Raw genomic sequence first — 20,821 nt, 5'->3', positions numbered from 1 at the left:
AATTTAAGATAAAGAATAGTCTGTTAAGTTAGAAGGATGTCCCTTTATCAGAAACATTGGGAGTTGATGCATTTATTTTTCTTTAAAACAGTTCATCTTTAAAAGCATGATTGCTCTGTTTTGCTGACATGCATACTTATCTTAAAAAGGAGGCGGGCAAAGAAAAAATTTACCCTAAGAATCTAATAGAATCAGTTTGTAGGATTTTAGATTTTATGATGAATATGTGACTTAAAGACATGTCCAAGTTAGTTACATGGGCTTCTTAAAACCACTGTACAATTTTGTTACCAACTTTTATCTACAGTAATACACAAAACTACATATTTAAAAATAGCCATGATCATATATTACATAGGATATGCTGCTGTCAGGTTTGATTCCTGTCAAGGTAAATGGATTTTAGCAAGTAGAAATTTGTGATTGACTACTACTGAGAATTCATGTATACTAAAATAAATGATGATGTTTACCTGCTTTATCAATTTCAATTGTTTGCCCAATTTTCTATAAATTTTGCCACGATTTTCCTTCTAACCTGTGAAATTCAAAAACCTAATCTCTTTAAAAATATTTATGAACTATTTGTCTTAAATCTTTTATTGCTAATTATTTTCAGTTTTTATATTTTCTTTTTTCTGAATCAACAATGAATGCAATGTTTCTGCTCAGAGTCTTTGAAGAATATTACATAAACAAACACTTGTCTTCAAATTTTTGCTTTTAAGAAAAAGATCATACAATTTAAAAGCCATGTGCTTGATTAGCTAGAGTGGGAAAAAAAAAATCTTCCCACGCCTTTGATCTAATCTTGTGACTACTATTTCTGTCAGGATATGTGGCTTAGTGATCAAAAGACTTGACATTATGTGTTCCAATTCCTTCAAAATCCTCAGTTCAAGTGCTTACCATTCCTTGGGCCAGAATTCTGGAACATTAGATTTTAAGACATTCTTCATGACTAATTTAAATCTAATATCACCTTTAACTAAATTTTCACTATTGGCTCCTTTAATGGATCCATCTTCATTAAATATCTGTGAAGATAAATATGAGGAAGTTACCACCCCTTTATTATTGACCTGACTTATGAAATTAAGCAGAATAACATTTATCAATCATTTTGATTGAAAACGGTGAAAAACAGAAGCCATATTTTCTCAGTGTCATTACCAATGTCAAGAAAATCAAGGCTACAACAGGTCTTTCCTAGATTGTATTAAGAAATTAATGTAGCTGAATCACATCCTATTTAGTTTCCAGGTCAATATGAAAAGACGGTAATTTTTCTTTGAAACTTAAAAGTACAATCTGCAAATACATAATTTTGAGAATAATTTAATATGTTGACTTCAAGATACAACTATATTCTATATAAGGTACAACTCTGTATGTCAGTATTTTAAAGAAATGGATCCTTACAAGACCAAAATAACCCACAGGCCATGAGGTTGGTTTTTCCTTTTTTTTTTTTTTTGTTTAAACAAATGTGCACCACGATGTTTCAACAAGACAAATGCCATGAATGTGAAAGCTGCAGTTTGCAATATACCACATTTAGAATCCAGCGAAGGTGAATCAGACAGAGGTGGTAGTCATTCTAATTAAACAATCAGGTAACTTCACGACAAGCTGATTTGCAGCATCAAAAGTGTCCATTTAAGTTTCTTTTTTCTTGATGATCAGAGGGCCCACATTGTCTCCAGTCTCTTCGTTATGTTTTGTGTGAGCCCCATCACAGAATGGGAACTAGGAAGAGAAAGAATGAATGTGAAACATCTAATCTCAAAATCAGTATTATGCTCGGCAGAGTGGAAGGTGATGCTTAATTCATATAACATAAAGATTTTCTTGGCTATCTTATATAGGCTTTCTTAAACAGCATATGTAAACTACATATGCTACTTAGTAAGATGAAGAAATTGACTTGTGCATAATACACACATCATTTATTGAATTTCAGTGTGATTGTGATGAGTGTTGAAGGCCTTTTTTATGTTTATATATTAGTTACATTCCTTTCTAGTGAACATGTCCATTGCCTATTTACTTCTAAGAGTTTAAGTTCATTTATTTAAAATCAATTTGCGGCCAGGCGCGATGGCTCATGCCTGTAATCTCAACACTTTGGGAGGTTGAGGTGGGTGGATCATTTGAGGTCAAGAGTTCAAGACCAGCCTGGCCAACATGGTGAAACCCTGTCTCTACTAAAAATACAAAAATTAGCCAGGCATGGTGGCGAGTGCCCATAATCCCAGCTACTCAGGAGGCTGAGGCTTGAACCTGGGAGCGGAAGTTGCGGTGAGCCGAGATTGCGCCACTGCACTCCAGCCTTGGTCTCAAAAAACATAAAAATAAAAAATAAAAAAAAAATCAACTGCATATTATTCCTTTGTTATTTTTGCAGCAGTCTTTCCCAAATCTTTTCATTTTGCTTATTTTTTCATATTCTCAATTTCTACACTTTCATACAAATATGCCAATATCTCCCTTTTTAACATTATTCATGGAGACAGCTTTCTTCTAGAAATGTGACAAATACAAATTTCCATTCATTTTCATGAATTCACATTTTAGATATAACTGATGTTTTGGTGTCCAGTGGGAGGGAAAGGGACAAAACTAAATTTCTAACATAGTGTTTTGCAGAGTGTGGTCCAAAGAAGCTGAATCCTGCAAGACACTCTGATTTGGTTTCATTCTGTGTTAAAAAAACATATCATATAGCCCATTTGAATCACAGCACACATTATTTTAATTTTGCTATAAAAAACACAATTTTATCCCAGAGTTTCTCAAGGTGACTGGACTATGGACACTTTAAATTTTGATTTCTATTATCATAGTTTTCTGTAGAGCACACTTTGCAAACGCTGTTCTAAGATCCTGTTGCTTCAGCATTACTGTAGGCTATTGCTTCCCACATTATTACCTTTATTCGTAACTTTATCAAAATAAATTCTACATGTAAAAGCACCTATTTATAGGTTCTATGTTATGTTGATCGGCCTACTACGCTGGGATATTTGCATTTTAAACATTTCAGTGTTTTGTAGGGCTAGTTTTCCTTCATTGTTTCTTTTTTTTACCTTTTTTTTTTTTTTTTTGAAACGGAGTCTTGCTCTGTCACCCAGGCTGGAATGCAGTGGCGCGATCTCGATCTCGGCTCACTGCAAGCTCCACCTCCTGGGTTCACGCCATTCTCCTGCCTCAGCCTCCTGAGTAGCTGGGACTACAGGCGCCCGCCACCGCACCCGGCTAATTTTTTGTATTTTTAGTAGAGATGGGGTTTCACCGTGTTAGCCAGGATGGTCTCGATCTCCCGACCTCGTGATCCGCCCGCCTCGGCCTCCCAAAGTGCTGGGATTACAGGCGTGAGCCACCGCGCCCGGCCTGTTAACTTTATTAAACTTTATCACTTTATTCCTCCAGATAAGCTTGAGAATGTTTTTTGCCAAGTTTTAATTTCTTTTGTAGTTTTCATCCTCAGATCTCATGTATATTCTGGTAAGATTATTTCTGTCATATTTTTAATCACTATTATAATTAAGTTATTTTCATATCTGAACATTCTTGCTATATAAAATCATTTTTAACAAGTATATCCTCTATTGTAAAATGAAAAAATAGGAATTTAATAATATTTCACGTAACTCTTCAGGATTTTACACTTAGAAGGAATAATTATCAGTAATTTTTTTGTTTCTCTATATTTGTATCTTTTATTTCTATTTCATGTCAAATGACAAGAGCTAGCATCTTTACATTAATCTTGGTGTTTTGAATGTATCTACACTCTAGAATCTAGAGTTTTACTGTTTAGTCTAAGGTACACTGTTGCTTTGAAGAAGCCTATTTAGAAGAGTAAAGTAAGAGGATTCTTAGCCTTATGAGTAACAAGTACCTCATTACGTGCAGTGAAGGGAGCATAACAGATCAGTGAAACTTGACAATGATGGTATTTAATCTTAAACTTTGATATCCAAAAGGCTACTTGATGTTAAAGTAATCAAATTTTAATCTATCTGTAAATAATTGCAAGAGGCACTAAATTAGCTAAAAATTACAGAAAAACTCAAGGTATTGGCATATCTTATATTTCCAGATACAAATTCTATCCTGTCATAGAGGGCAGTGTAAATGTAATATATGTAAAGTTTATATTATTTCTTTTTTTGAGGTCAATAAGATGTGGTACACAGTATATTCATATTAGAAACAAGCCTTGATGCAAAAACATAAAGTCAAGCTTTCAGTTTTTTCTTGGCATGGATGAGGAAAGAGGCGATAAAAATTAAACTAAAATGTATCCCACAGCAAAGTACAGCATTTCAAAGTGACATATGTTTAATAAACAAACACAGATGATTTTACAGTGAGCATAAAAGTTTACATTGTAAAGACTCTTTTTATAAATAGCACACACAAAACACTTCACTGTAAATTAAATCCATGCAGGCTACATTTCTGAAAAATGAAATATTTCTAAATAACTTATTGAAATGGCATGTTTAACTTTTATTTTTTTAATCTTATGTTGAAAATATTAGAAACTAACATTTTCTCAAATTATTTTCCTCCATATACGGAATAGGAGAGAAATCTATAGAAAAATATACAAAGAAAATCTTACAAAATATTAAGAAAGTCATATATCAAAAGTGAGAATACGTTTTTTCTCATCACCCAATTCTGCCTAAAAACTGAAATTAGCCTGTTTCTTCATATTCTTAAAAGCAAACAAATAAATATTTCTTTAAAAAGCAATGAGTAGTTTATCCTGGTTATTTGTTAATAAACTTTCATGCGATTAAAGTGTATAAAGCTTTTATACCTTTATAATGCAAACCAGGTGTTAAAAATAATTTTGTGCAGACATATTTTTTAATGGTACTTTTTATATCACTTAACCCTAGGAATTACTGCCTTATGTGTCTTGCTTTATTTCTGATCTATGCAGGAGAAAGATAATATGTGGTGGGTATACAGTTTTTTTTTTTTTAAGAGATTAAATTAGATTGCACAGTGGTGCAATCGCAGTTTACTGAAGCCTCAATCACCCAGGCTCAAGGGATCCTTCCATCTCAGCCTCCTGAGTAGCTAGATAGGTGCATGCCATCACACTCAACTAATTTCTACATTTTTTTGTGGAGACAAGGTTTCACTACATTGGCCGTTACATTCTCAAAGTGTTGGAATTACAGGCCTAAGCGACTGTGTCTGGCATTATATACTTTCAAATACAATGTAGGAAGTACAGTAATTTTTACATTAAATAATGTACAAAAATATGAGAATTTTATTAACTCTTTCATTAAACATTTTGAAATTTGTTAAATTGTTTTAAATTATGAAAAAAACACACAAAGAATATTAAATTCAGTTCATGTAGTATTGATACTTAATTTATTCTAAGATGTCAGTGTTTGTTTATTAACAAATCCTGGAAAAAGTCTGTAAATCAAATTTCCTTTATGTCCAGAAAACATCCTTTTATGTTTGTTAACCCAATTTGAACACTACAAATCCCAAATATCTTTAAAAGTGGGGGAAGAAAGGGTTAGAAGAAGTTGGAATAAAGCTTTAGTAGAAAAAACAATGGAGGTCCTTGCTCTCCACCTGGAAAGCTAGCAATGCTATATGGATCTTCATAAAAACACAACATTTCTTTTTAATGGCCCCACATCTCAAGTTATGCCTCTGTTTTAGTAAATGCTCCTCTTTGACTTATCTCTTCCACCTGAAACAATTTTCTTTTAAAGACTATCTTCCTTCTCTGAACTTCGTACTTTGTATTAGAGTTTTGATTTTCTGTCCCAAGGAAGTTGCCTGGCACCATTTTGGCTCATTACCATAAACTGTCCAGAAAAATATGGTTGTTTTGGTTGAGAACGAAAACGAAGTAATGAGATTTTTGAGACTAACCTGGAGATTATGACATTTTATACCATTCTTATGTACCTATTTCAATAAACCTAAGACAGTAGCTATAATATGAAAATGTACAAAGATAAATTAAGATTTTTATAAGACTGTCTTTATGTGGATTGGCCAAGGAATGTCACCAACATTCAGAATATCGTTTTTATGAAGAAAGACTCAGTAAAACGCACTTCTAAGCCATTAACAGGATGGAGGATTTCTCTTTTTCCCCCAACACCCCCACCCCCTCGCCAAAAAAAAACATCCAGGATCAAGCCTACTACCAACGACAAAAGTATCACAACTCAAATCTTACACTGTAAATGAAAGAAAATGAGTCTAAATATGTCCAGTTGCATTTCATTTCAATTTCAGTTCAGCTCCTGATGTTAACTGGTAAGACTTTCCTCTCTTTCTTCTTAGTCTGTATTCTTTTGCTGTCCTTGTTTGAACTGCCTCCTAGGTGGCCGTCATACAACTCAGCAAGTGATGTAACCAACCTGAAGTTGCAGGGAAAGGAACCTAGCAATACTACATCCCATACCCTTCCCTCTTACATCAGAGTCCTTTCATCTTCTTGTTTCGAAAGTAAGACTATCTCTTCCTTTTTAAGGCTGAGTTTCACATCTGTGCTGTTACTCTCATTTCCTTCCACCCTTTGTCAAGATACCGCTGACTCAAATAGTATCTTTCCCTGTAGTCACTTTAATCATTTCCTCTATACTGGCTCCTTTCATTCTCACTTCAAATATGGATAGCCCTTTTGTGAAATACAATTGGCCCCATCTGTATCTGTGGGTTCCACATCCATGGATGCAGCCAACTGCTGATAGAAAATACTCGCTAAAATAATTGTATGGGTACTGAGCATGTACACTTTTTTCCTTGTCATTATTCTCTAAACAATACAGTATAACAACTATTTACATAGCATTCACACTGTATTAGGTATTATTTGTAATTGAGAGATGATGTAATAATTTAAAGTATACAGGATTATGTGCATAGCTTATAGGCAAATACTGTCATTTTAAATCAGGGGCTTGAGCATTCTCAGATTTTGGTATCCATGGGAGGTCCTGGAACCAATCCATGGACACCGAGGGAAGCCTGTACTATAAAATAAACCAATTTCTTGGCCGGACACAGTGGATGACACCTGCAATCCCAGCACTCTGGGAGGCCAAGGCGGGTGGATCACTTGAGGTCAGGAGTTCAAGACCAGCCTGGCCAACATGGTGAAACCCTGTCTCTACTAAGAATACAAAAATTAGCTGGGCATGGTTGTGCATGCCTGTAATCACGGCTACTCAGGAGGTTGAAACACGAGAATTGCTTGAACCCAGAAGGTGGAGGTTGCAGTGAGCTGAGATCACGCCACTGTACTCCAGCCTGGGTGACAGAGTGAGACTCTGTCTCAAGAAAAAGAAAAAAAAAAAAGCTAAGCCAATTTCTGAAACATCAGCTGACATACCAATGCTGGCAAGAGAAGCACTGGACAAAAGGGAGGGATATGTTTTTAAAAAATGTAATTTCTGCACATTACTAAGAAATCTGATTCATTAGGGTTAGGAAACCTGCTCAAAATGTTACAGACACACAACAGGTTACTAGTGACTGCACCTTAAGAATGAATTAGATTTGAAATTTGTATCGCATATAACATTTTTTCCATTGGTAAAATGATGTTTAAATTTTGTTATAAATACAACTGGTTTGTATGAGGGAAAAATTACTGACTATAAACTCAATGTAGCCACTTAATCAAAGGTATTAATTAGTCTTTGTGAACTGGCGTTTAAGTGTGTGACTTGGCACCTGTGTGATAACCTTAGAACCACAGGAATGTGGTGAGTTTCCAAAAGTGTCTGAAGAATAACAACATTTGTTAACTTGGGTAATATTCAAAGCAAACTGTTAATTGATTAATGCAGGAATAAGTGCCCAAGATGCAATGAAAATTCAGAACTGACAAATTCAAGACACAAAGAGGATCACTAAATGGCATAAAAGATAAGCCAGAGGGGGAAAAAAAGGCATGAGAAAACTGGAAATAAAATGACTGGTCTCATTCCCTCTCTTAGTCCTCTCTCAGTCCACCTACAGGAAATGGCAGTCCCTGGCCTAACCATCTGGAAACTCTAAATTGTAAAATGAAAGAATAATCCTGGAATGTTTTGAATTATAAAGTCTAATAAACATTTACACCACTAGTTTGTGTCCATTGGTGATTCTTCCTGAAATATTTGAGATCTTAGTTCATGAAAGTCCATATTTAGTTTATTGGATTCTTTGCCCTCTGGGAAAATCCAATCAAAGCAAACACCCTTTACTTGATCTCAAAGCCAAGCTGTAGTGTTCACTCAAGCAGTTATGTTACTTTTCTTTCCATTCACTGTTGCATCTATGGAAAATATGACATAGACTTCTGTCGTTTATTAGTTAATTTGCACTTTAACTCACATGGACATAGCTTCTATTCTAATTACTCCGTTGAAATGACACCAAAATGGCAATTGCTTAATCTAATAGTCTTGTCTATTCATGTAGCTGTCTTTGCACAGGCCAATGTTCAGTACCAGATCTTTGAAACTTTTCCCTCTTCTACTTTGAAGCTATGATATTTTTAGTTTTATTCTAACCTCTCTGGCCCATTCCATCTCCTTAAATGGCTCTTGTCCCCCTTCCAAAATGCAGAAAATTCCCCAAGATTTCATATTTAGCCCTTGATTTTTATCCATATCAAAGATCAGTTGCATTCCTACACTTGACTCATCAGTTTTGCTGATCTCTATCTCCAACCCCGATGTCTCACATTTCATGTTGTCTGCTGTGCATTTCCATTCAACTATCATCTCAAATTCGCTCTCTGAAACAGAACTCCTTATCGATGTCCTGGAAAATTTGCCTTTCACCTCGAATCTCTTATTTCTGTTAATGGCATAACGCTCTTCTAATCTTACATGCTTAGATCCTTCAATGAGCTTTAGTTTTTCTCCCCTAGTCTTTCACACAGAAGTCAGTGCATTTGGCTGATCCTTTCCCCGAAATCTTTTATCTCTCTGATCATTTGTCTCCATTTCCATAGCTAGCACCCCGGTAAAAGTATCATAACTCTATGTTTGAAACCCCTGTCAAGGAGCTCCCCATGTCTGGAGTCACAGACTCCTCACACTGGTCCTCAAGATTCTCCTCAGTTTAGATTTATTCCTTGGGAAGGGCAGTACAAGAACCAGACTAGATTCTTTATTCATTTCACCTTTGCTCACAAGTCCTTTCTTGCAGATTTTGAGAGTCTCCAATATATGCAGTTTATTCAAATGCTACCAATTTTTCTCAGAGCAATTTAACTCCCAAGTATATGACTATGCTTTCCCAGAAGATGTGATGTTTTTTTAATTAAGAAAAAACAAAAACAAACAAAAAACAGAGACTGGGTCTCACCATGTTGCCCAGGCTGGTACTGAACTCCTGGCCTCAAGTGATCCTCCTGCCCTGGCTTCTCAAAGTATTAGCATTACAGGTGTGAGCCACTGCACCCAGCCTCATGGTGTAATTTCTTCCTTTTAGCTTCCATTTATTTAGACCACTTACACTGCATGTACTATATACATCTGTGACATCTGCTGTTTTACTCTTTAATGTTTCTCACGCATGCATATATAGTAGATAGTAAATGAACTATTGAAGATCACTAAGGAACTATAAAACTCCAACTTAGAAATTCCACAATTTCTAGATTACTTTATTATTTTCTAGTAACCCCACTAATACTTATCAACAATTTCAAATTCCAAATGAATAGTGCTCTTCATAATTTGTTGTAATGAGCCTATTAATTTCTGGTTTATATTCAATATATTCATCAAGGAGTTTTTGAACAAAATGGCATAATCTAAGTACTTTATCACTGGATTTATTGGGAGAAAGGAGTGAAATATGCTTTCTAGTATGGGTTGAGTAATCCTTATCTGAAATACTTGGTCATAAAAAATGAAAAGAAATGCTTGGGACTTTTCATAAAAATGAAAAGAAAATCTGAAATCCAAAATGTTTTGGATTTCAGATTTTTTCAACTTTTGAAATGTCTGCATATACATAATGAGGTTATCTTGGGGATGGGATCCAAGCCTAAACACAAAATTTACTTATGTTTTATATATACCTTATACACGTAGCCTGAAAGTAATTTTATACAATATTTTACATAGTTTTGTGAATGAAACAGTTTGTATACAATGAACCATCAGAAAGCAAAGGTGTCACCATCTTAGTCACACATGTGGACTATCTGTGGTTATCTTGAATCACCATCATTCCCGACTATGAATTTATATGCTACTGATAAGCAATCATTTTCTTGCATGTATTCACATGTCAGTACTTAACAGTAAAAAACATAACATACCATTAATTCAGTTAACAAAAAAAGTGCTCTGGGAAATTAAGCAGCATAATAGCACCACCAGAATACCTACATCAGCAGCTGGGGGGGCCTTTTTTTCCCTTTGGGTCACTGACTTAACTGTGTCCTCTGCGTCTGTGTTTTGACTTCAGCCGGTGAACTGTCACATGAGGTCAGGTATGGAATTTTCCACTTGTGGTGTCATGTCAGTGTTCAAAATATTTCAAATTTTTGAGCATTTCAGATTTCAAATTTTTGGATAGAGATGCTCAACCGGTACCTAGTATGTGGCTTCTTCCATATTTGTGACAAGTTATTTGCGAAAATGACCCTCTACTATGGGAAGAGATCCCCAACATAACGTGCTTTCAAAAACAGATACATCATTTTTATTGATTTTTTGGGGGGCCCTTTAACATTATTTTTTTCATTGTATTTTATTTTATTTTTTGAGACAGGGTCTCATTCTGTCGCTGGAACGCAGTGTGATGCAATCACAGCGTGATGCAATCACAGCTAACTGCAGCCTCAACCTCCTGGGCTCAAGTGATCTTCCTGCTTCAGCTTCCTGAATAGCTGGGACTACAGGTGCATGCCACCATGCCTGGCTATTTTTTTTTTCAACAGATGGTCTCACTATGTTGCCCAGGCTGCTCTTGAACTAATGGGCTGAAGTGATCTGCCTCAACCACCCAAAGTGCTGGGATTACAGGTGTGAGACACCACGCCCTGCTGAAATCCATTTTATTTGAATGCCAAGAGTGGTAGTAGAGTGTTTATACCATATTTCTCACAACACACCAGAAATCCTGAAGTCATTCGGTGTACAAATCCTTTTGAGATGCTCGAGACAGTATTTTATCAACTGTGGATCACTAGCTGCCATCATGTCTAAAACCTGCAGGTTTCATAGATGACACCTCCAAAAGGGACTTGATAAAATACAATTCTCATATAAGAAAATAAGATTTTAGGATCCTATATTGTTAGATATTTAACTAGAGGAGTTGCAGCTGAAAGAAGGTATAGGACATTTACCAGATAAGTTTTTACGGGTGATTTTAAAGAAGTTTCTTTTCAAATTTCTAACACTTGTCTTAGTATCTGGTGCTTGAAAGCTCAAAAAAAATTTTTACTTCTTCTGCTTCTCTTTGTGATTAGGCTGTACACTTCACTTTCTGGGACAGTGGAAGCTAAGAAATCCTAAGAGCAAATTAAAGGGATTTTCTTCTTTTCTTTGGCCAAGAATATGGTTAAATCTGCCTGAACTCGATGAGGGTACAACGTAATTCTACTGCATACTGGTTAGATATTTTAGAAAATATATTCCTTTAAGAGCATATGGAAGGCAAAGAAGAATAGGATTCATTAAAAAAAAAAAAGAAAGAAAAAGTGATATTATAACAGGTCACACGTGGTGGCTCACACCTGTAATCCCAGCTACTCGGTGGCTGAGGCACAAGAATCACTTGAACCGGGAGGTGGAGGTTGCAGTGAGCTGAGATCACACCACTGCACTCCAGCCTGGATGACAGAGCAAGACTCTGTCTCAACAACAACAAAAAAGGGATATCATAACAATATCTGGTGAACAAGTCTGACAGAATAATTTAAAAAGAAATATAACATTAAAAATGGTAGTGTATGAAGGAATTGCTTTCCTCACCTTTTTGGACCTCCAACAACGGCAGTACACAGCTTTATCTCCCAAATCCTCCATGTCAAAAGCATGTACTATCTTGGGGTTGTCTTTCTGGATGTGAAGGTTTATCATAGCTTTATTTCGATGATCTTTAACATAAAATCTTTTGTAAGCTAGATAACCAATTGCAGCTGTCCCAGCAGCAATGGTAACTGCTGCGATCCATTCAACTAGAGCAGGGAAGGAAAACAAATAATTATCAAAACCAAAATATACACCAATAATATCACATGCATGTCAGAAAATCCAGTTTTTGAGTATTAAGCATCCTAATAGTCCAAGGTTTTTAATGTTAACAAAATGATCAGAAAACACTGGTATAATAGTCCTTTGTTATGACTTTCCCTGGCCCTTATTGAAGCAATTGTGTATTTTCTACTGAGTGATGATAGCTACATTAAGTAGAAGAAACTTAAAATTATTATTTTAGAACTGGAGTAAAAAAAACCCAAAGCTCAATAATCATTTAAAAAGTGTTTATAAGTAAATTTTAAATAACATGTGAACTTGCAGGTAACTATTGCTTAAAAAAAAAAAAAGCCCCGAAACATAAAAATTCAGATTACAAATAACATTTTGTTATGTTAACAAAATGACTCCTTTGAGTTTATTTAAATAGTAAGATCCCTTAGTGATTTTTAAATTATTTAATTTACCAAAACTCAATTGCAACTATCACAGAAAGCTGTAAGAGAAATGATACCCAAAGAAACAGATAAACAAAAGAAAACCACCCTTAATGTTAATTTTCAAAGGAATATATGTAGCAGGATTCCAGGTTTCAAAGTCATTCTTCATTCAAAAGTCCTTTTTTTAAAATTTCAAAGTGTTTTCTCATTAAAATAAAAATCAGAATGTACTAACTTCATATTTTGTAGAAAACATGATTATATAAGTATAGTTATATTCTCATTTAATAAATTCTAAATATATTTTAATTTTCTATAAAATTTATTTTAAATTTAATGGCATTATTCTGCTTTCTAATAATAAAAAAACTGACTAACAAGCCATCTAGTTATTCTTTTCAAGCAGCTTTTCAAGTCTTTAGAAACCCAAGGACTTAACAACTACCCCAGCTCCAGGCAATGTTGGAGAGAAGAAAGTTCTGCATAATCTGGTTAGCCTCAGCCTCAGAGGAGAGTTGTCTATTCCCAGCATGGAGTGGGCTGCAGGAAGAAGTTGAACAGGGGTCAGGATAAACACACTGGACTCCTTCCCAGCACTTCCTGAGTCAGATCTTCAGTGTTTGAAATAAGTTCCCAGACTATCAAATAAAACCCTAGACAGACAAGTACAAAAAAAAATTCCAAGGCCAAATAAAAACACATAATGAATAATTAGTTGTATAGTTTACTTGCACTATTGAGTCAAATTTCTTATTTCACCATACCTAATAGTACCTTACATAAAACTGGAGCTTAATCTTCTAAAACTGTAATATAAAGGATCATTCTCAGTCTCTTGTATCTTGGTCTTCTTTTCTAGTTTATTTAATAATTTAGACTTTATCTAACTTATTCCTGCATTTTGCTCATCTCGTAAGAGAGCATAATTTCTGCCTCTTCCGGTTTATCCTCACTTTCTAATTAACGTGTTCCTTGGATTTTATTTTCAACCACGGTAGTATTTTTGTTAACAAATTAATTTATACTGTTTTCTTTCCCATAGCATTATCATTCTTTCTTGCTATAATTCCCTAATAAACATTAACGTTTCGTCTTTCCCAGGTCCTGCATGACTGAGAAGACAAGTTAATATATCACCTGACAGCTTCAAACCTTTGGCCTCATCAGAAGACATTTTTTAAGTAGGTACACATTATGTGTAGATTTATCTCCAACTTTAGTGCTGCTTCATGGTATTACCCTGTGGTTATTCCAAGCAGGTCTACAATTTTGCTATGACTTCTGGCTAGATTCATGATCTTCCTTTCTAATGTTATTTACCATGGAACTTTCTTGAGAAAACATTTCCTATGCCAGGAGCTGTAGCAATCCACTTCTTAGCTAATGGAAAGCCACTCTGAATAGCTAATGTACCTATCACAAAATGGGCAAAAACGCTGCTTTGCATAGTATATGCACCACAACATTTGCTGAACATCATCTTTAGTACAAACTTAAAGGGGGGCAATATCCCAAAAGACTAAAATAACACAACTTCCTTAATGCTGTCGATTTTAGTTACACTTTACTTTTTAGGTGAATTATAAAGTACTTCACAACATATTTGTTTGATGGCACCTGCATATTGCAAACAGTCCTGAGATCCAAAGAACTACAATTGGTTAGTATTGGTTAATTTGTTTCATGACCTAAAAAGAGAATACTATAGGAATTTCTACATGAAACTCATCATGATAAGTGAAAATAATCTCTCCTAGTCATTAAATCCCATTCTTCTTGCATTCTTTTTTCTCATGTAATTTGCCAACTGCACCCACAGGTCACTTTTTTTTTTAAGCTTTACCTCCCTTGGATTTTGTGATGGTGGGAGAGAGGACAGAATAACTGACATGGAAAAGGGGTAACACCAAAGGCATCATTGAAAGAAATGGAAACTGAGTCCAGATACCCAAGACTAGCTGCCCCATGGGGAATCAAAACACACACTTTGTGCTCTACCCCCTAACCCCTAGCAAGGGCCACTTATGACCCTATGCCAATGTCACAGTACCATGTGTTCGAGGAAAATAGCTTTGTATTTGCTCTAAGGTCTTGAGAAAACAATTTCCATTTCTTTTTTTTTTTTTCCCTTCCCAAATTCTAATTCTGTAATCTCATTAGGGACAAATGCAACAGTTCCCAGAAGTAAAAAAAAAAAAAAAAAGAAAGTTGTTATTTTATCACTTCATGAGTGTAGCCTGAATCATCAGTCTTTTCTGGCAAAAAGCTGTGGATGCCACTGGCAACTCTAAAGGAAAAGGAAACTATACAGAGATAGATAAAAATGATGACAGGTCCAAAAATCAACAATTAGGATAAAGAATGAACTGAAGACCTGAGAAATTGAACAAATAAAAATAGCAACATCCAATAATCCTTGATAAATGGGTATATGCCTATTAAGAATTGTCATAATCTCAGAAGCAACAAGGAACTTTACTGAGACCCAATTCTTTTTTCTTTTTTCTTTTTTTTTTGAGATGGAGTCTTGCTCTGTCGCCCAGGCTGGAGTGCAATGGCACAATCTCAGCTCACTGCAACCTCTGCTCCTGGGTTCAAGCAATTCTCCTGCCTCAGCCTCCCAAGTAGCTGGGATTACAGGCGCCCACCACCACACCTGGCTAATTTTTGTATTTTTAGTAGAGATGGGGTTTCACCATGTTGGCCAGGCCGGTCTTGAACTCCTGACCTCAGGTGATTCGCCTGCCTCGGCCTCCCAAAGTGCTGGGATTACAGGCATGAGCCACCATGACCAGCCCTCGCTTTTCTTTTCTATAGACATTTCTCAAGGACAGTTAATTCCTGTAGTTAGGTCAAACCCCACCCTACCAGACCTTGTGTAATCATGCTTTATATCTACACAAATACCATTAAAGATCACAAATGTAGAGAAAGGTAACATTTCCAATAATTTCTAAATAATCCTCCCATTTGCTTATTCTTCCATTGGAGTACTATTGTATAATCTTTGGTTTTCTCTTTAAAATTATTCAGAGAGAGAGAAAACGTGGACTTGTTCCCAAACTCATCAGCCTTGTATATAACCCAATCTTTGACTTTTTTTTTCTTTTACTGTGAGCATTATTTTGCTTTAACTTAGAAATCTCTCTCGGCTTCTTTTACCTTAGCCCCTTTTCTGCTCTAAACTGCCCTCTCCAGCCCACCATCAACTGCCATAGAATCATAATGTTTCTCCTCTTCTATCAGGAGAGGGGGAGGGGAGCTGTGCTTAAACCCTTCCCTCCCTTAGATCTCCCATAGGCTGGCAGGCCGTGCCCGGTAATTTTTTTTTCTCAAGGCCTGGCATATAAGTGATATTCAATAATGTTGGTTGAGTCAAAAGAAATAATGGATGACTAATTTAAATTTGCAATTCCTATGTGCAATTTTTCTATCCTTACACTGCATTGCTCTTATACTAAATGACTTATCTTTACCTTCTTCTTAACCTGCTGTATCAGGGTGTGGAATTTACTCCGATACATATATTAAAAACAAACAAACAAACAAAAAACTTCAGGTATATATAAGAAGCTATGTTTTAAAAAAACTTTATTATGGACCATTTCAGACACACACAGGGAATACTATAATGAACCCCATTTACCCTCAATTAGCTCTAACAACCATCAATTTGGCCAATCTATAGCTCCAAACTCCCCCCTTATTTTTCTTTCTTTTTTTTGAGATGGAGTCTCGCACTGTTGCCCAGGCTGGAGTGCAGTGGCGCAATCTCAGCTCACCGCAACCTCTGCCTCCTGGGTTCAAGCAATTCTCGTGCCTCAGCCTCCCAAGTAGCTGGGACTACAGGTGCGCGCCACCATGCCTGGCTAATTTTTTGTATTTTTAGTAGAGACGGGGGTTTCACCATGTTGTCCAGGCTGGTCTCGAACTCCTGACCTCATGATCTGCCCGCCTTGGCCTCCCAAAGTGCTGAGATTACAGGCGTGAGCCACCGCGCCCAGCCCTCTTATTTTTCATTTATTGTTTATAACTTATAGGAGCTATCCCTTTTATTTTCAGCATGATCCATACCTTTCTTTTCAGACAAAAACCCTTAAATAGTGACTTTAAATGACTTGGTGAATTTAGTGAACCAAAACAATATTTTCCTATGTTGTGGTTAAATGAATTAGAAAATTAGTTTCAATAAAATACACAAGAATATAAAAGAGAATAAGAATTTATGTAATGTAATTTTGGTTACAAGCGTTGTAATGATCAGGGTTTGGGATAGATAATGAAGTACAAGATGAACAGACAAATCCCTATGTTGCAACTTGAGGGTAAAGTAAAAAAAAAAAAGTGATTTCAGGGGAAGGCAGGTTAAGGAAGGCCTTTCAAAATTACCTGGTATAGTTGGCTTTTTTTTTTTTTTTAAAGATGAGGGTGAATTATGAGTGACTTAAGGCTGAAGAAAATCTTTATGAGGCGCTAAATATTTACGAACAACAGGTACCACTGAGGCAAAGACTTAAGCAAAAGAAAACGGCATCTGGAGGACATGGAGAGAGAACAGCCTAAGAGTTAACATCTTCCTTGCAAATAGAAGAGAAAGGGTTAAGGGCGAGAGTGATCAATGAGTGCTAGAGTTATCAAGGAGCAGGATGATGTTCAGAAAGGTCATCTATTTGGATATGAGGAGGAATCATAAGAGACTGGACGAGTAGGCAGTGAAGGCCACTTACTACTAGAAAATATAATAAACTAATGGTCTTATCGACCATACTGGTATCAAGAGCTATCTCAATGATCAGGATCTTAAGAGTATTTCAGCTCCAATCATTCATTCTCACTGCCTCTGCCTGATTCCAGTCCTGGCCTGATTCCCGTTAAATTTTTTTTTATAAACTACCTTTTATTTTTCTTCTGATGATGAACAAGAGTTCTGCATACACGTACACACTTTATATTTAACATATATTTATATAGTGCTTACCACTGTCACATATCATTCTAAACCCTTTATAATTACAAATTCATTTAATTGAGAAGAGACATGATATCTTTCCCCCAATTAAAAGATCTAAATTGATTTTCAATCTGTAGGAATAAATTTGGTTTAAAGTTTGAGAAGAGAACCAAACTTGTGTGTGATCTAAACATTAAAAGTTAAATCCCCTCGACATTCTCTTTCCCTACCTTGCCTACCTACTACTATATTGAGGAGGAAAGTGTTGGTAGAAGAGATTTACAAAGGCTTTGGGCCTCTCCCTACAGTCCTCATGACAATTTGCATGCTTTTTGGTGAAATAAAAAAGTAGTCATGGCAAGGTGTGGTGTCTCACATATGTAATCTCAGCACTTTGGGAAGCCAGGGGACCAAGGAGAAAGGATGGCTTGGGCCCAGAAGTTCAAGGTTGCAGTGAGCTATGATCACAACACTGCACTCCAGCTTGGGCCACTGAGTGAGACTCTGTCTCAAAAAATAATCACTCCTCCTAACAAAGTTGAATACTTCCAGTTGAAGCCAATAACCTGCTTCAGTGATTTCCTATTCCTTAGGCAATGGAAAATGATTGGGAAAGTTGCCTTTGAATTCCCCTATGGTTAGACTTGAAAAACAAAACAAAACAAAAAACCTTGTCTTGTCTAAAAAAGAAATCCTGCAGACTAGCCTGCAGATAGTGGTAAGTCCTAAGGGGTTCACCTGTTTCACATTTCAATAATATGCAACCTAAATAGAGTTTAGTGTTCACGTACACAAAATGATCCCGTATTTTAAACACACACTGTGGAATCTTTTGGTCCACCTCAAACATGTGCAGTCTTCCTGTAAAATCAAAAATATCAGCGGCACAAGTCACATGCACATCTCATTTCACAAGTCTTAATCCCAAGAGAATATAGTTTTTTAAAAAACAAAAACAAAAATCACACCCTATTTTAAATGCACCAAGCTGCCTCTATTAAAAAAAGTCTCAAGATGAGTATCCTTTAATATAATTTTTGCAAATAATAATCTCTATATCATTAGTAACCTCGAAATGTCATGGAATATCACCCTTAGCCAGGTAAATTTTGTCAACAGAAGTGGAACTCTCCAATTTTTGGAAACTACCTATTAAAAAATTAGGGCTCAAGTTAGTAGGGACTTTTTATTACCTGGCACTACAGATGTTCAATATTTACTGAACGTATTTTTAATTAACCTCTAGACAGTCTCTTTGCCTTTACTCAAAACCTTGCGAAGTGGCGTTTTATAGAGGGGCAAAGATCACATATATTGTGTGTCTGGTACACAGTATTATATTAACAATTATAACATCACCAAGAATTGTTATAAAGTGAAACTCCACATTAAATGACTGCTTATAAAGTCTCTTAATTTTATTATAACGGGAGTTTCTGCGAAATACTGTTTCCAAACGCTAGGTACTAACACAGGGGAAAGAAGACTCAGAAAGCTGAAGGTTCAACGAACGCGGTTTTCAATCCTTTATCCTGGACTACTGCCACCGAGTGTCAGATGCCAGAGGAATAATAAAAAACCGGGAAAACTGAAAACCTCGGATTGCGTTTCATCCCTTAAAAAAAAAAATCTGCAAAACTAAGATGTGATTAGTCACGCAATGCTTCAGGATTGCAGGAAATCGACGTTGTGGCCCGACGCTGACTGAAACATGAGAAGGGCAAACAGGTTTGCTGTTGTTTTCTCCCACCTTTCCTTCTTTTCCAGGCTATGTGACTTAAGGACATGAAAGCGTCTTAGGGGAGAACAAGAAAAGCTAGCGGCGCGGTCATTAGGTGTTAGGGTTTGGCTAGCTGGGGTAAACGTGGACCCTGGTCCGGCATGGCCCCAAACCATCAATCCATCCCTGACCTCGCCCCCTTTCGCCGTCCGGCCCGCAGCCGGGCCGAGCGCTTGCCCTTCTGCATCTCAAGGTTATAGGACCGGCGGGCGCGTAGGGCAGTGGTAAAACAACCCAGTCGAACTGCGGGCGCGGCAACCGCTGAGCCTCACCAGCCTCACCCGCTCCCAGGCCCCACTTCACCTCGTACGCTGGAACTGGAAGTCAGACTCATGGCGCCGTCGCTTGCAAGGCGTGCGCACTAGGATACCGAGCTCAAACGGGTTCGCGCGGCCGGCGAGAGTAAAGGTGCCAGCGGCGTACTAAAGCACCGACTCCGCGCTGCTACTGCGCAGGCGCCGCAGCGGGTCGTAAGCACGTGTGTGAGCTCGACCCTGGTAGGTGCTGAGCATGCGTGGAGCTGTCCTGGGCCTTAAGGAAGTCTGGACTCCGGATTTTGACAGCTACGGGAGGTGGGGAGGAGGAAAAGACTTAGGTAGCAACAGAGTTTGCGCAACGCCGAGGGGCGGGGCCCTGAAGCCGAGGGGCAGGGCCCTGGGATTAGGGAATCCAGGCCAGATTTTACGTCTCTTCCAGGTGTGTGGGCTTCTGGGGGCAGAAACAGGTGTTAATAGGACACTTACTTTAATCAGATACCTAAGATTTGACCCCAGTTTTTCTTGCTCGGGGCTTGTGACGATTTACCTTCAAGGCCAGGTCCAGCTTTTATATAACATGCCAGTGGCGGACATACAGGAATCAATGACTGAGTCCCATTCCAGAACCTCGCGTAGCTACCGGTGTCCATCCCTTTCTGCTTTTGATATAATTATCTACTCAGGACCTTGGAACCTGCACTATCTTAAAGGTCGAGTGGGAGAGAGAAAAAACTTGCTCCTTTCTTTAAAACACATGTTCACTTAAAAAAATTAGAAGTTTTCTCTGTCTTCTACAGTCTGAAATTCGTGTCGGTTCCAATTTTATTTTATTTTTATATGTTTTATTTTTTGGTAAGAGCGGTTTAGAGACAGCAATCCGGGGAGGGGGGCTGAGATTAACTCGAAGGGTATTTTGAAGGCGCATCTCTAATAAGCTGCCTGCTTTTACTTCTGTTGTTTTCGTGCGGGGTGGGAGTTGGAGGGAGTTGAGTGCAGTTAGGGGTGGCCTTTAGAGCCACCCTTGGCAATGCTAGTGCCTTCCAATTCTTGCCGGACTGCTCCGCACACTTATAAGTCCCTGGCTTCTCTGAGCTGACGCGCTGAGAAGCGTGTTGAATGAATGAGGCCACAGCAGCACGCGTGACTTCGAAATGCCCGCGGGGTGGGGGTGAGAA

General features: G+C 37.1%; 1 protein-coding gene across 1 annotated transcript; it reads right to left on the bottom strand.

Moving 5' to 3' along the window:
- Nucleotides 1-1,322: 1,322 nt before the first annotated feature.
- On the bottom strand, nucleotides 1,323-19,975 carry CISD1 (CDGSH iron sulfur domain 1). The gene is made up of 3 exons (XM_003821171.5): nucleotides 19,693-19,975; nucleotides 11,994-12,199; nucleotides 1,323-1,749 (listed from the first exon to the last, which is right to left on the bottom strand). The coding sequence occupies exons 1-3, from the start codon at nucleotides 19,721-19,723 to the stop codon at nucleotides 1,660-1,662; spliced, it is 327 nt and encodes a 108-aa protein (XP_003821219.1). The 5' UTR covers nucleotides 19,724-19,975; the 3' UTR covers nucleotides 1,323-1,659.
- Nucleotides 19,976-20,821: the final 846 nt, after the last annotated feature.

Source organism: Pan paniscus, chromosome 8, assembly GCF_029289425.2.
Source record: "Pan paniscus chromosome 8, NHGRI_mPanPan1-v2.0_pri, whole genome shotgun sequence".
Classification (NCBI taxonomy): Eukaryota; Metazoa; Chordata; class Mammalia; order Primates; family Hominidae; genus Pan; species Pan paniscus.
The sequence above is the reverse complement of the archived record's forward strand: the minus strand, read 5'-3'. Positions and strand labels throughout refer to the sequence as shown.